Raw genomic sequence first — 13,759 nt, 5'->3', positions numbered from 1 at the left:
GTATTTGTCATTGCCATAAGCAGTCTTGTCCACATGATCTAATGCTGTGTGCATGGCGTTTATTGGCTTATCTGGAAGTGATAGACATATATTTAATGTGTGAAGACATCATTAACTGATTGCCTCAATAACCACTATATATAAAGGGAGGATGTTTATCAATTATGCAGTTGCCTATTCATAGAGGACTCTGGACGTGTCTTTTTTCACACACTTAACTTGAGTCAGTGTACTGTACAGTAAACTGTTTAACCTTCAACTTTGGGAAAGACTCTGGTTGAGAAGTCTACACTGTCTTTATGGCACAATGCTGTACTCACCATCTGCTGCTGCAGTAGTTTCAATGTCAAAGTCATCAGCGTAATTATCCCTGTAGAATCAACTAGGGTCTATTCAGGGAGGTAATGGCAGTCATAATGTTAGCAGGGATCCCTAAAAAATAAAGCTGCTAATGAGTAGAGTCAATAAGTTGCAAGTTTATTCACCTCAAGACACCTCAACAAGAGAGTTATATGTTTTATTCCCGCCCAAGCCGTTATAAAGCTCACACTTTGTGGTAGCCTCATTTATTTTCTGTTGATGCATAATTTTTATCAATGTATTATATCTGGAGAAACAGATAAAGATGTGTTAAGTGTTTTGTCCTCTACTTGCGTGTAGAAGCAGGAGGGGCCGGCATGACTCGACTGGCGGGAAAATAACCCAGGAATTTATACCTTTCTTGTTGCTTTTTTGTTGACCTGTGATACCGTCTTGGCATCTCTGTGCTCATACAGTATGAATGAGATGCCAGAAGCTGTGACTTAACAAACAGGAATACTTCCTGTTTGCAGTTCCTGTCATTTGACCAAAGCTTTGAGAACGTTCTGCTCTTTGGGCTCTGCAATGCCTCATCATAGTCACCTTCTCTCTTCTAGTGACCACAGCTGGGCTAAGATTGACCTAGCTACAGTATTACGTTGAGAACCAGGGCTAGCTGAGGGGTCAGAGGTGACTGCATGAAGAGGCAGAGTTGGGGGACCCTGGTCCTGACCTAGACCACACCCAGAGACACTCCTGTAGACATGGTGAGTTATACTGTATACTGTATGTGTTATTATTATGAGAGAGAGAGAGAGAGAGAGAGAGAGTGTGTGTGGCTATTATATTTATGTCACAATGTGCCAGTTATGTCTCCTACTATATCTCTTCAGATAATGGTAGGTTGTGTGTGTATGTGTGTTGGTTGTTGCTCACCTTACCTCAGATATGAAGGTGTGAATGCCCTGGTGGCACAGAGAGAGATTAACCAGGTCATGATTAATGACCTCCAGCTCCAGGAGCTGAAGCCTCCTGAGACTCTGGCTTATGAATTATTAATCTTCATCATAAATAAGCCGCTGTAATGAGAGGTGTTTACACACTGCAGAGGGAGGAATAGACACAGTACTGTAGCAAGAGGATGGAGCGCTTTTTGACCTTGGACTTATAGAGCACTTACATACAGTTAGGCTTGCAGAAAATTAGCTCCCATTTTCACACATCAGCTTATTTGTAGATGTTGCATCTGTAAGAGCATGCCATTAAGGTGTTATATTGAATCACACTGCCTTCGAAAGTAATGCACAAGGAATGGCAGCAGTACAGGCAGCATGAGGTGTTACTGTCAAATATATGCAGTGTAAGATGGCTTGTCTGACACTCAGCAACAACACCTTACCTAGCCAACTCATTTGCAGAAGTTCTTCCGAAAGAGGAAGTGTCAACGTACCACCTGTGCTGAAAGACCTCTCTCAAAGTTACCAACTTCTAGTCTCCTGTAGTGACTTTAGATTGAACACTCACTAAGACTATCTAACAAAATAGCCATGATAAACCACAAGTACATACATGGTTGTGGTGATCTGTGGGAAAGTTGCACCACAGACCCACAATTGATAAGTTGTGGGGTTCTTGAAATAAATAAGATGATGGGTGTGTGTATGAGAACACTACACAGGACCAAGACCAGTGAGATGATGATGATCATGATGATGATGATGGTGAGGAAGATGATGATGATGCTCTTGTTTTTCCTTTTTTCCCTCCTCTCTCCCAGAGGTCCATCCGATTGTTTGCCAACGATGACAGTCACGTCATGGCCAAGCACGCCGCGGTCTATCCATCACCAGAGGAGCTGGAGGCGGTCCAGACACTGGTGTCCACCGTGGAGTGTGCCCTCAAAAAGGTGTCTGACTGGATGGACAACCTCAACACACCCTCAGGACAGACCCTTACTCCCACTAACGACACCAACGCTGGAGGCTCTGCTGACACAAAGTGAGCGCTCTTCTATCTCCTGTAGGCCTCAAAAGAAACAACTCACTCACATTGCCTGATTCATTTAGTTCTACTGGCTTTGTTTGTTGTCAAATTGACCTTCATATAAGCAAAAAACTGTTGAGTTCTAACTTCTAGTTCCAGTGAAGGTACATGATTGTAATGATAGTTGGTGTGTCTGTCCAGGCCGCAGAGTCAGTCGGCCCTGTGTGGTGTGATGCGGATGGGGCTGGTGGCCAAGGGCCTCCTGGTCAAAGGAGACATGGACCTGGAGCTGGTCCTGATGTGCAGAGAGAAGCCCACTAAATTGCTGCTCTACACCGTCAGTGCCAACCTGCCCCTGCAGATACAGGTGAGTGTAGTAGAGAGGGGTCACAGTGGAGCTGATGATGGAGAGGGCTTAGAAGGGAAGAGGAATACTGAAGGGAAAAGAGAAGGAGAATGGTGGGAAACTATTAGAAGATGTTGTGGTATCACTTTTAGTTTTTTTTTTAAGGAAAACTAGGCAAAACCTATAAGGATAAAACTGCCAGAAAGAGGATCAATCGCACATTATGCCTCTGAGACTCTGGGTCCAGCATTACCATAATCTCTTGGATTGACCGTTCACGACAGGTCTTTGGGGCCAGCGTGCTCTACTGTACACGTATGTGCTTCCTTGGCTTCCCACCCAACTGTTAATCACCTGCCATGCCCACTGTGCACTTTTCATCAAGGGAGGATTCCATTTGAATCTCTATTTCCTCAGCCACATGGGGGAGAGGTTGCCAGGGAAAGGGTGATGGATAGGGTAATTCTTCACAGGAGCTAAGCTAGTGAATACACCTGAATCTCTTGCCTTCAACATCATCACCAAGTGGCCTGACAAAATAAATGCCAGTATCGGAAATCTTAGCTACATCATCTCCTAATATTGTGTACGTAGCGTGGATGTGATGAATGCATTGCTCGCCCTACAGTATGGTCTTCCTGTGCCCTTGTAGACACTGACGGGGGACAAGTATGAGGTGCGGTCGTGCGTGTCGGAGGCAGCCATCCGGGTGTTCGTCACCGAGGACCCCGACCTCTCCCTGAAGATCACCCTCTCCTCACTGGCCATGAGGGAGGAACTCAACAGCACAGACAAAGGTATGCAGACAGCCAACCTCCTCTGTCCTGTTTTAGTTAACCTTTATTTAACAAGGGAGGGTCGAGAGAATGGAAGAGGATGAAGAAAGGGGAGCAGAGAGCAGAAGTGGAGGGGGGGGGACTTGAGGGGGAGGGTGAGATGAGAGAAAGATTGAAAGCTGAGAGGAGGTAGTCGGAGGTGGTCAGGAAGGAGAGAAGGGAGGGATATAGATCTGTGTCCCATGCGGTGGAAAGATCAGCTGTGACTTGGTAGCAGGGGTTCCATTGGGATGCAGGCAGGGGGTTTTCATGTGTAAAAGGAGCTGCCTGAATTAGGTTTCTCCTACAGCCTCCTCATCCCTCTTGACTAATAGGGAGTCAGAAGGCCGTTTACAGGATGCTATGCTATCCTATGGTGTTCTCGTCAGCATTCAGTCAGAAGGTAACTGCCAAAGTACAGCTCTGTGGAGAAAGGCACTTATGTTGTCATGTTTTTCAAAGAGAATCAAATTAAAAATGAATGAAAGGTGAGTCAGAACAGTGGCCTTTATGTAACACCTCATCTTATTGTACTGTAGCGTTAGCCCCACTGGGGGAGGCTGAGGCAGGCCTCAACAAAAGGAGAGAAAACAAATAGTTCAATTCAGTATTGAGGCTGCTTCACAATTGAAGAAAATGACTGTACTTAGCCTTCAGATACCCCTCAGAAAAAGAACAGGAATTCAATGGTACTGTAATTGCAAACACACACAATATGCTGAGTCATTGCAAAGCTATACGACCTCTGGTGATATGAACAACAACAACACGAAAGCAGAACACTGACTGACTACTGTTTAGCTTTCTCTATCTCACCTCTGCTCACTCACCACTGGTTATGTTGCCACAGCTCCTCAACCCAGCATCTGTGGATTGTCAAACCTGTGAACCTGAAGCCGACGAGGCCCAACGCAGGAAGCCTGGGTACAAGGGGCTCCCCCGAAAAAAAACACACACTCTCTGCCTCAGAAATGCCCCTCCCCACCCCCCTCTGTTTACTGTACCTCTCTTCTCTGGGTCACTGTACGTCATGAAATTGTGGTCCATGTCCATTTCAGAGCTGACAAAGATAAACTAAAGAACTACATTACCCAACTGCCCTCTGAAAATCTGAGACAGAGGCTGACACCTCTCCAACTATGCATTTTGATGCTCAGAATGACATCCCATAATTTCATGTTGTAAAGTCAGTGGTATTAATATGTGGTATTAATTTAATTTATGTTTTTTGGTCACTAATCAAAGTCCGAGCTGATGATGTCGGGGAGCATTGCGAGGAGGTTGTCTTTATCTGTATGTGGTCCTTACATATGAGTGACGGCCCCTCCATGACCTGCCTCTGGTGGAGAGAGTTCTGCTCACAAGGGAGGCTGAGGTAGAGGTGAAAAGGCTTTATTCAACTATTAGAATCTTCTTGCTAAAAATTCAAAACATTTTATGGGGGAAAAAAAACTACTTTGCAGGGACTGAAAATTTTACACAAACTTGAAGTTATATTGATGCTAGCAGTATTTTCCCACCAATCTGAAAATAATTATGTTTACAACCTGATATTTTTAGCTTAGTAAATCATTTCTGAATGGCTTTGTCTGATCTCAATATAAGCCCTACTTTTTTTTAAGTTGCACCTGAAAGGCAGAACTGGGAGTGTGCTGAAAGATCATTCCATAGACATATTGTGCATGGTATATTCAGTGCTTCCAAGGTCTTTATTTGAGTCCTACATGTCCCTGGGCCAAGATCATTCTGTACTGTCTGCCCACATATTTCCCAGCTCTCCCCTGGGGCAGAACATGAAGGCCTGCAGTCTCTGGTCTTAGGAGTTGTGACACGGGACGACCCAGTGTCTCTCATCGGCTCCTCTGTCTGTCCTCCACCTCTTCCATCGTGTCCAGCTTTCACTACGGTCTCTACGGCAACGGCCTGCAAAACCACACATAGATACTGTAGACTCTTACAACCCAGCCAAATTTTATTTAATTATACATTAACAAACATTAATTATAACCCAGAATTTATTGAAAATGAAATACTTTTCTCACCTGCATTTCTTAACTTTTATAACCTAATCAAGATTTCCATATAAAGAGGATCTTACCGTCCAATTTTATTTATCAATGTTGATGCAAACGTATTCAGCAAAACTCCTGTCCCAGCTGTTGATGGCATTCGATCACACTGACGAGTACAGTATGACCTCATGGAAAAAAGCCCTCTGTAACATAAAATGTTTTTTGATTTTTATTAGAATAACAATTAGTGATATTCCCCAAAAGACATCTGATTATGTGGAGTGGGGTTATCTTTTTGTAACAACAGCCAGTGTTGTACCTGTAAGTTGTTGAATGAAGTACATTACACTGGCCCAGTCATTATCTGGGCAGATGGATAGGCTGTCTCTCTTATTGAGCGTTGAGCTCTATCGTGTGGTCTGCACTCCGTTGCCCAATTCGTCTGCTTGTCCCACAGCAATCACCCCCCTAGCCGCTCCAGAGGAAGAGCCTTCACTTTCTTTCCAGGGTGGCCTTCTCACTCTCAGATGTTTATGGTGTCATTTTTGCTGTTGTTGTTGCCTTTTTTTCTTCCATGGCTCAATCTCAGTCATGGCAGGGGTGGTCCCACAGGAAACACAGTGTGGAGACTGTCTAGCCACATAAACATCTGATCGACCTGCAAGACAGAAAATACCAGCATGGCGGCAAATTCATGGCAGAGTTGTCTCTATATGTGATTCTGTGCGAGTTATATGCCTACCTCAATTCCAAAGTTGCAGCACTTTCAAGCTCCCTGCCTCTCTTTATCCTAGACAGTGGTGAGACAATAATTATGAAACGAATCTCAAGACACTTCTATTATCTCCCGTCTTCAATCTGGCCTGTGTCCTGGGGTGCTGCCATGCTCTCATTTTTTCGTCCTCCACCGTACTGATAACAAACTAATCTGGTGTGACCATCGCCTGTAGCCACTGATCTGCATCTAGAGTGAGAGTCCGGCCGGGGCCGCAGACGCATGCACTCACATTTACTCTTGTAACGGTTGTGTGTCGACGCAGTAAACCCCCCCCCCCCCCCCCTTCCCCTGTGCATGAGACAAAAATCACAGAAACTCTCAAATTTCCCCTCAGCTCATTCTATCAGATCAGTGGGATGCTAATTTTAGCCGTCCACCCTGCCTCCTGTGCGTCTGTGTGAATCTGAAGGCCCCCTGGGTCACGCTCTATCTGTGTGTTCTCATCCTGTTCCTCTCTCTAGAGGATGGCGGGGCCGTGGTGGGGGAGGAGGAGGATGTCCTGGACAGCCAGAGGTGCAGGGCAGCCCTCTCATCACTCAGGCATGCCAAATGGTTCCAGGTGGGGAACATCTGGCCTGATGTCTACGGTTTTAACTCATTTAGTGCCGAGGGTGAATAAAGATGCCCAAATTGTCAATATTCTAGAGTGCCAAGGGCGACTTCATTCACCAAAAATGCATAAATGATGATGCTTCATTTTACAGCCAAAAGTATTATAAAAAGTGTTATGGCTACAATAGGTAAATACCACATAAAACATTTAGCACAGTGTTCTGGAATTCTTTGGCAGTTACTGAGCTAACATTTACTGTGTCTGATTTCATATATACTGTTTTACCAAGGGGAATAGCGTAGTTGGGGAAATTAAATGTTTCTCTAAAGGTGGGAGGATTTTGCGATGTTGACTCTATAGCATCACCTGTTCACACGATGTGTCTGTCTGCCCCCTCCCAGGCCAGAGTCACTGATTTGAAGTCCTGTGTGATCGTCATGCGTATCCTCAGAGACATGTGCAACAGAGTGCCCGTGTGGCAGCCCCTCAAAGGATGGGTACGTGCACAGGGAGAGGTCTGTGTGTGTGTGTGTGTCTGTGTGTGTGTATGTGTGTGTGTGTGTATTTGTGATTATGGGACAGGGTAGGGATGGAGGGAGGGAGGGAGGCAAAGTGCTGGTGTGATTTAGCCACATGGAGCTGATGTTGTTGGTTAAGTCTGGTGTTTCTCCCTTCCAGCCTCTGGAGCTGATCTGTGAGAAGGCCATTGCGACTTGTAACAGGCCCCTAGGGCTAGGAGAGGCTCTCCGCAGGGTAATGGAGTGCATCGCCTCTGGGATCCTCCTCCCAGGTCTGTCCCAGCAGCTCCGACTCTTTTTATGACCCAGTCTTTATACTACAGTATGTGGGTGAAATCCATCATGTAAAACACGGCTCTCAGACAAAAATGCATTACTTTCAGTCAGTTCCAGTATCGATTTCTGAATGCGAACAGCAATGAATGAAAGATGAATTAAGAAGGTGTAGGAATGTTGAGTTATTGAATGTTGCCTGCTGTCCCAGGTGGGCCAGGAGTTCAAGACCCCTGTGAGCGAGAGCCCACCGACACCCTGTCAGCACTCACAGGCCAGCAGGCAGAGGCCATCACCTTCAGCGCCCAGGTCAGTCATCTCAACGACACAGTCAGACACACTGTCATAACTGTACTGTAGGGATGTAGAGCTGTTTCACCCCTATGTATGGTTGCTTAATCCAACACTTTTAAGGTACCACAGGTTTTTGAAGACCCTATCAGGTTCCATTCATTTTCCCATAGCTTCAGGAAGGGAACAGCACTTCCCCTTGTAATGTTTTTTTTGGCTGGGAGAATAGATCAGCTTTGAAAACATTTAATTTTAGTTCTGTTCGATAGCTTTGCTTGCATAATTTCTACTCTCTTTTTTTCTCTTTTTTTCTGTCCCTCCCCTAAAAGCAAAATTGTAATTATACATTATTGTTATTATTTATAAAAACATTTTCCCTTGTAATGTTTCCCCAAATTGACTGGATACAGTTTATTGAAAGCAGGCCCGGGGCCTCCACATGCCCAGATCAGGTCTATATTTGGAGCTGTTGTGCAGCGCCACCTCAGACGTGACCTCTCCAGCCCCTCTGGAGCTGAGGAGACTGACAAGTCGAGGAGGGCCCAATTAGCTCCGCTAATAAGCGTGGGAAAGCTATCCCTCTGCACCCGCGCAGCTTACTACATGAAACACACACACAGTGTTCCTCCTGAGCTGAATGCACTCAGCTGGTACGGCACAGAGGAGGATGAGGTTCTCTCAGTCTCACACTCTCAGCAGTCACTAGAGATGTTATCAATGTTACAACTGTATATCCAGCCCATAAGGTCACCATACACTAGATCGGCTGTTTCCTTGTTAATTCACCCGTTGGTTACATTCTAGAGGGTGTTTCTATTCTCTATTCTCTCTTTCCCCCAGAAGGCTTGGAGGGTTTTGTAGTTTGGAGATATGTGCCCTTATTCTGTCTGTGGTTTTATGCCTGGTGTGTGTTGTGTGTTTTAGCATGCGTTACGCCTGCTGGCCTTTGGACATCTGTACAAGGTCCTGAATATGGATCCTCTTCCTGCCAGCAAGCTGTCCAAGAGACTCTCGGGGTCTGACCAAGAAGGTAGAGGTGTGTGTGTCTGTGCACACTCGTGCGTGTGTGTGTGTGTGTGTGTGTGTGTGTGTGTGTGTGTGTGTTCACGCTCATGTGTGTGTTTGCATGCACCCAAAGGAGGTTCAGAGGTCCAGTTCGTCTTTACTCTCCGGAAGATGAAACCGTGCTCTGTGCTCCACAGGAACCTGTCTGAAAAGGCGGCGTGAAGACGGCCCAGATGACAGAGAGCTTGTCAAGAAGATGAAAAACAACCTGATGAAAGGTGACATTCACTGCTGGAATGAATCAAATCGCTCTTTTTGATGAATCCTAAGATAATGAATTGATCTAAATACCAAATCCCTCTCCATCCCGTCTTGATTAGTAAATGCTCAGTATATTGCAGATAGGCCTACTTCCTCCAAACAATGTGCATCAATCATGTTTATAAGACTACTTCCACAGTCTTTATAAAATAAGAATTGTGAATTCAATTTTTGAAATTGATATCATATTCCCTATAAAGGAGAATGAAGCTGCAAGATTTGAAAACTCATGACTGAACAGCTCAAAACTCCATTTAGCATTTTGATGCCTTATACTCTTCTCCCACACCCTCATGGCCACTAGTAAGGTTGTCTGTGCCATAGTAATTAACTTCCCTCTCACTGTGACACCAATCCTACAGGGCTTTCATCTGCCAGAGTTCAAAGCAGGTGATGGGGGCTGAAACGGACTGGGATTAATACCCCTCTCCCCAGGCAGTCTCAAACACAATTATCTCTCCCTCTCACTGGAGAACGCTCTTCATACACCATCCATATTAGCACCTACCTCCACCATTCCATGAATCAGCACTGCCACCTTCAATGTACAGTATTAGCACTGCCACTGACTCCATCTGAACACCTGTCCTCCCCTCCCCTCTGTTATAGCAGTCCACATTGGAATTGGGGCAGTTATATCGCAACACCTTTACTCCTGAATCAGAAACTGCAGTACTTTTCTGAATCTAGTGGAAGCAAATTCTACTATTCAGAACCAGAACCACCTGCCCAGAATCAAAATCACTCCTGCGTTTTCACTGACATAATTGAAAGCCTCTCTTTGTCCATGATTGCTCCCCATAGTTCTGGACAGTAAAATGATGGACCCCAACCACCCCACGAACGCCCTGATGCGTCTGAACCAGGTCCACCCACACCTGCAGTACAAGCTGCTGTCCCAGTCCGGTCCGGTCCACGCTCCAGTCTTCACTATGTCTGTGGAGCTCCACGGAACCGTCTACAAAGCCTCCGGTGCCTCCAAAAAGACGGCAAAGTTACAAGTAGCTCTCAAGGTACAAATACCAAGCAAATCTACTCTATGAGATGTGAAGTGTCAGAAGTACAGTAAAGCACGGTCGTTGGGTTGACAGAGATGAGGGAGTTTTAACAAAGAGAACAGAATGGATCTCTACCTTCAGCAGTATTGCATTGACAGATGGCTTCTGGCAGAGAGCTTTTTCATCCTCTTCTGCTGGCCTTGTCCAGGTGTTAAAGACGCTACATGGTTACCCAGCGGTGCTCCACGCTGACCTGGACCTCCTGAGCGCTGACGAGAAGTCTGACAGCAAGAACGACAGGATGTCCACCAGCTCCAGCCGGAGCTCCGTCACTTCCTCCACAGACACAAAGGAGGTAAACACTCGTCTGTCACTTTCTGTAGAGAGTCAGAAGCTCGATTTTGAAGACCATATTGTGTTTGTGACTTATGGCTCATGTTTAAACAACAATGTGATATGTCTTTAGCATGGTGACTTGCTTTAACAAAAATACAAATAGTGATTTGTTTTCATTGTCATTGTTGTGCCCAGTCCCGGACACCGGGTCCTATTCTCACTGCAGGAGGCAAGAACCCTGTGATGGAGCTCAATGAGAAGCGCAGAGGGCTCAAGTATGAACTGATATCGGAGAGCGGTGGCAGCTACGATAAACGCTTCATCATAGAGGCGAGTCCTTAGACAGTCCACACACACTTGCTCGCTCACGCGCGCACGCACACACATACACACATGCACACACACACACACACACACACACACACACATGCACACACTCGCACAGACATACAGTCTGCCTGGCTCTTGCATGACGTATCTCACTGTCTTATAAACTCCTGATGATGAATAACTGAGTGTCTGTGGTACGCTTTGTGCTGTAGGTAGAGGTGGATAAGCAGAAGTTCCGTGGCACTGGGCCCAATAAGAAAGTAGCGAAGGCGAGTGCCGCCTTGGCAGCTCTGAAGAGCCTCTTCTCTGGCGCCAAGGCCTCCGGCAACAAGAAGAAAAGAGCCAACCCCCCGGTGAGTGGAGCCTGTCTCTGACACTCTGCTGTTGGAGTCCAGAAAAAGGAGAAGAGACGTTCAAGAATTTTGGGCAGTCAAATATTGAGGCTTTTATTAAACTGAATCAATTCCGGAGTCAAAACTTTCTCGGACGCAGCCGGAAGGCATAACTAACTTTTTCAGAGCAGAACACACAGTTTTATCGACTTTGTCCTTGGTGCGGACCATCTGCTGTTTTGGATGATAGGCAATTCATTTACCACAGGATAGGAGTATGTTTAGACGAAAAGAAGACCAATTTGGGGACTGACTCATGACCCAGAGAAATGTTTATAGGCACAAGCAGAGGGGTTGAAATTAATTCTTAACACTGCTGAAACTAAATTAACATTCTTCTGATTTGTTCTGCAGTGAATAAGTAAGTAAGCAAGTAAGCCTTGTGGGAGCCGGGTTTCTCAAGCCAGAATGGCCCATAGTGTAGGAACCTACGTATCTCTTCTTTCTGTAGTGAAAGACAGTTTGATGTACAAGGTCACCTCCCGGACAGGATCCTAGTCTGTCACAGGGCCTTTGTCCTTGACGTGTAAATATACAATGCCATAGCCATAATGGATGGGTGTGTGTGTTTGTAGGCAAAGAGATCTGTGGCATCAGTGGTGACCATCCCAGTCCATGCAGCCAGACCCGGAGGTGGGGCCATGATGCCCAGAGCTACCTTCATCAACGCTCCCCCCGCCCCAGGGTACATCCCTACAGGTATGTTGTGTGTGTGTGTCTGTGTGCGTCTGTGTGTGTCTGTGTGCGTACGTGTGTGTACGTGTGTGCTTGTGTGAATGGTTCTAATGAGGGTGAGTCTGTGTTCATACTGCTCCCGTAATGTCTCCTGACATCTCATTTCAGGCTATGGAGCTCCATATTGTTATGGTCCTGCCGGGCCTGCCGGGCCTTTCCCTTCCTACGGTAAGTAAACCGGTTGTACCTGTATGTATAGCTTCAGTTGTTACACGTTTGGGACTACTATAGACATTTGTTCATTTGGTGTTCCATCACATTTTGTGGTTTCTCTTGCTGGCTAAGACACTGGGCTATACCATGTTCAAGGTTTCATTGGAGTGGGTAGACATTGAGCTTTTTTTGTTTTTATTTTTGTATAGGTTTTCCCTCAAGAATGTCCCCAGTAATTCTCCCAATCATGACAGCCTCCCCTGCCTTCCCCATCCCCCACTTCTTCCCCTATTAGGACCACCCCCAGCCCACCCCATTCAGCTCAGAAACAGAACTCAGAAACAGACTGAGAAACAGAAACAGACTTTTAGATATAAAAATTATTATTATTAAAAAAATAAATAATAATAATAAAAAAAATTCATAAGAGGGAGTAATGATTAGACATATATTTGTATGTTGTTTTGTGCTGTATAACATTGTTTTTAGACAACTTGTTGGTTGTCAAAAAACTTGAATGGTTGAATGCACTGTGAAATTGATCTTTTTCCTTGGATATTGATTGTCCATGTTTTTTTGTTAGATCAAGAAAAGTTTCATTAGTTACATGATTTGTTTGAGAGAAACATATTTTTCAGTTCTGTGTAGAAATTATGCAGTTGACAAAAATAAAAGAGTGCTTTGGACATCAGCTGTGTATTTCTTGATTGAGCATTCTGACATTCACTACTAGACCCATGTGATGAGTTGTACCACCACATCTTCATATCCACACCATCACTTCCCTATTCATCACCCAATCAAAACCAAACAATATCACATCATGAAAATACATCCTCCTATCAATTAATAAACATCAGGTTCTCCTATCTACAGTGTGTAACACAGTAACTACTGTCTTTCTCTGCTCCTCTGTCTGTAGGCGGTCTGTACATTGACAGTGCCTTTTACCAGCCCCAGACCATTGCTACACCTATAATCATTCACCTGGGTCCTCAGGATCTCTTCTGACCTCCAGGGCTGTCGGGGGATGTGGCCTATCATGACCCTGCTTCCTGCCTAACCAGGCTCTCTTTACCTTAACACAGTGGATTAAAAGTCACAATCTTAAAAGTCTTTCTTCGATTCCTTGCCTCCTCTCTCATTGTCTCCTCTTCAAAAGTCATTGGAGGGGAAGGTCAGAGAGGAGGAAGTGTCCAATGTCAAGGGTTCTGGAGACGGGAGGGATACAAGTCCACAGGATCTTACTCTAGATGAGGCCAAGGAGGAAATTCCAATTGTTGCAATACTTGACTCGAGCCTCAAACTGCACTTGAAACAGTGAAAGTGCTGATTCTGGCTCGGCACAGCACTGCAAAATCCATCTTGTGATGTGTGTACATAATGGATATGTGTGCTTTTTGAGTACGTTTACCCCAATAATGGGTAGAATATTTTACTTATGATACATTTGACTAAATGTACTGAACCTCTGAATGTAAATAGAGTCATAGATCAAATACCTTTATTTACTATACACTATCGCTGCAGTATCTATAGCAAAGTTACGTGTTATTTCTATGTACAGTAACAATTGTGTTTGTTGTATTTAATGCAAATTCAGGCAATCAGAGCAGTCCT

At 45.1% G+C, this 13,759-nt stretch overlaps 1 protein-coding gene across 1 annotated transcript; it reads left to right on the top strand.

Annotated features, from left to right (window-relative positions):
* The first annotated feature begins 1,023 nt into the window (after positions 1-1,023).
* Positions 1,024-12,459, top strand: LOC310807323 (spermatid perinuclear RNA-binding protein-like). Its single transcript, XM_083673752.1, has 17 exons — positions 1,024-1,067; positions 2,078-2,298; positions 2,485-2,650; positions 3,282-3,426; positions 6,696-6,793; positions 7,189-7,284; positions 7,466-7,577; positions 7,790-7,887; positions 8,794-8,905; positions 9,072-9,152; positions 10,000-10,208; positions 10,402-10,548; positions 10,725-10,859; positions 11,072-11,212; positions 11,827-11,950; positions 12,095-12,154; positions 12,349-12,459. The coding sequence occupies exons 1-17, from the start codon at positions 1,065-1,067 to the stop codon at positions 12,432-12,434; spliced, it is 2,034 nt and encodes a 677-aa protein (XP_083529878.1). The 5' UTR covers positions 1,024-1,064; the 3' UTR covers positions 12,435-12,459.
* The last annotated feature ends 1,300 nt before the right edge of the window (positions 12,460-13,759 follow it).

Source organism: Argentina silus, assembly GCF_951799395.1.
Source record: "Argentina silus genome assembly, chromosome: 7".
In the NCBI taxonomy this organism is placed as follows: domain Eukaryota; kingdom Metazoa; phylum Chordata; class Actinopteri; order Argentiniformes; family Argentinidae; genus Argentina; species Argentina silus.
Note: the sequence above shows the minus strand (reverse complement) of the source record. Positions and strands in the feature narration are given on the sequence as shown.

Excerpts from the sequence above, each read along its gene's own strand:
- LOC310807323 (XM_083673752.1), top strand. Across the intron at positions 10,549-10,724 it reads CCTCCACAGACACAAAGGAG|TCCCGGACACCGGGTCCTAT; the intron begins GTAAACACTCGT and ends TGTTGTGCCCAG. Across the intron at positions 10,860-11,071 it reads ATAAACGCTTCATCATAGAG|GTAGAGGTGGATAAGCAGAA; the intron begins GCGAGTCCTTAG and ends TTTGTGCTGTAG.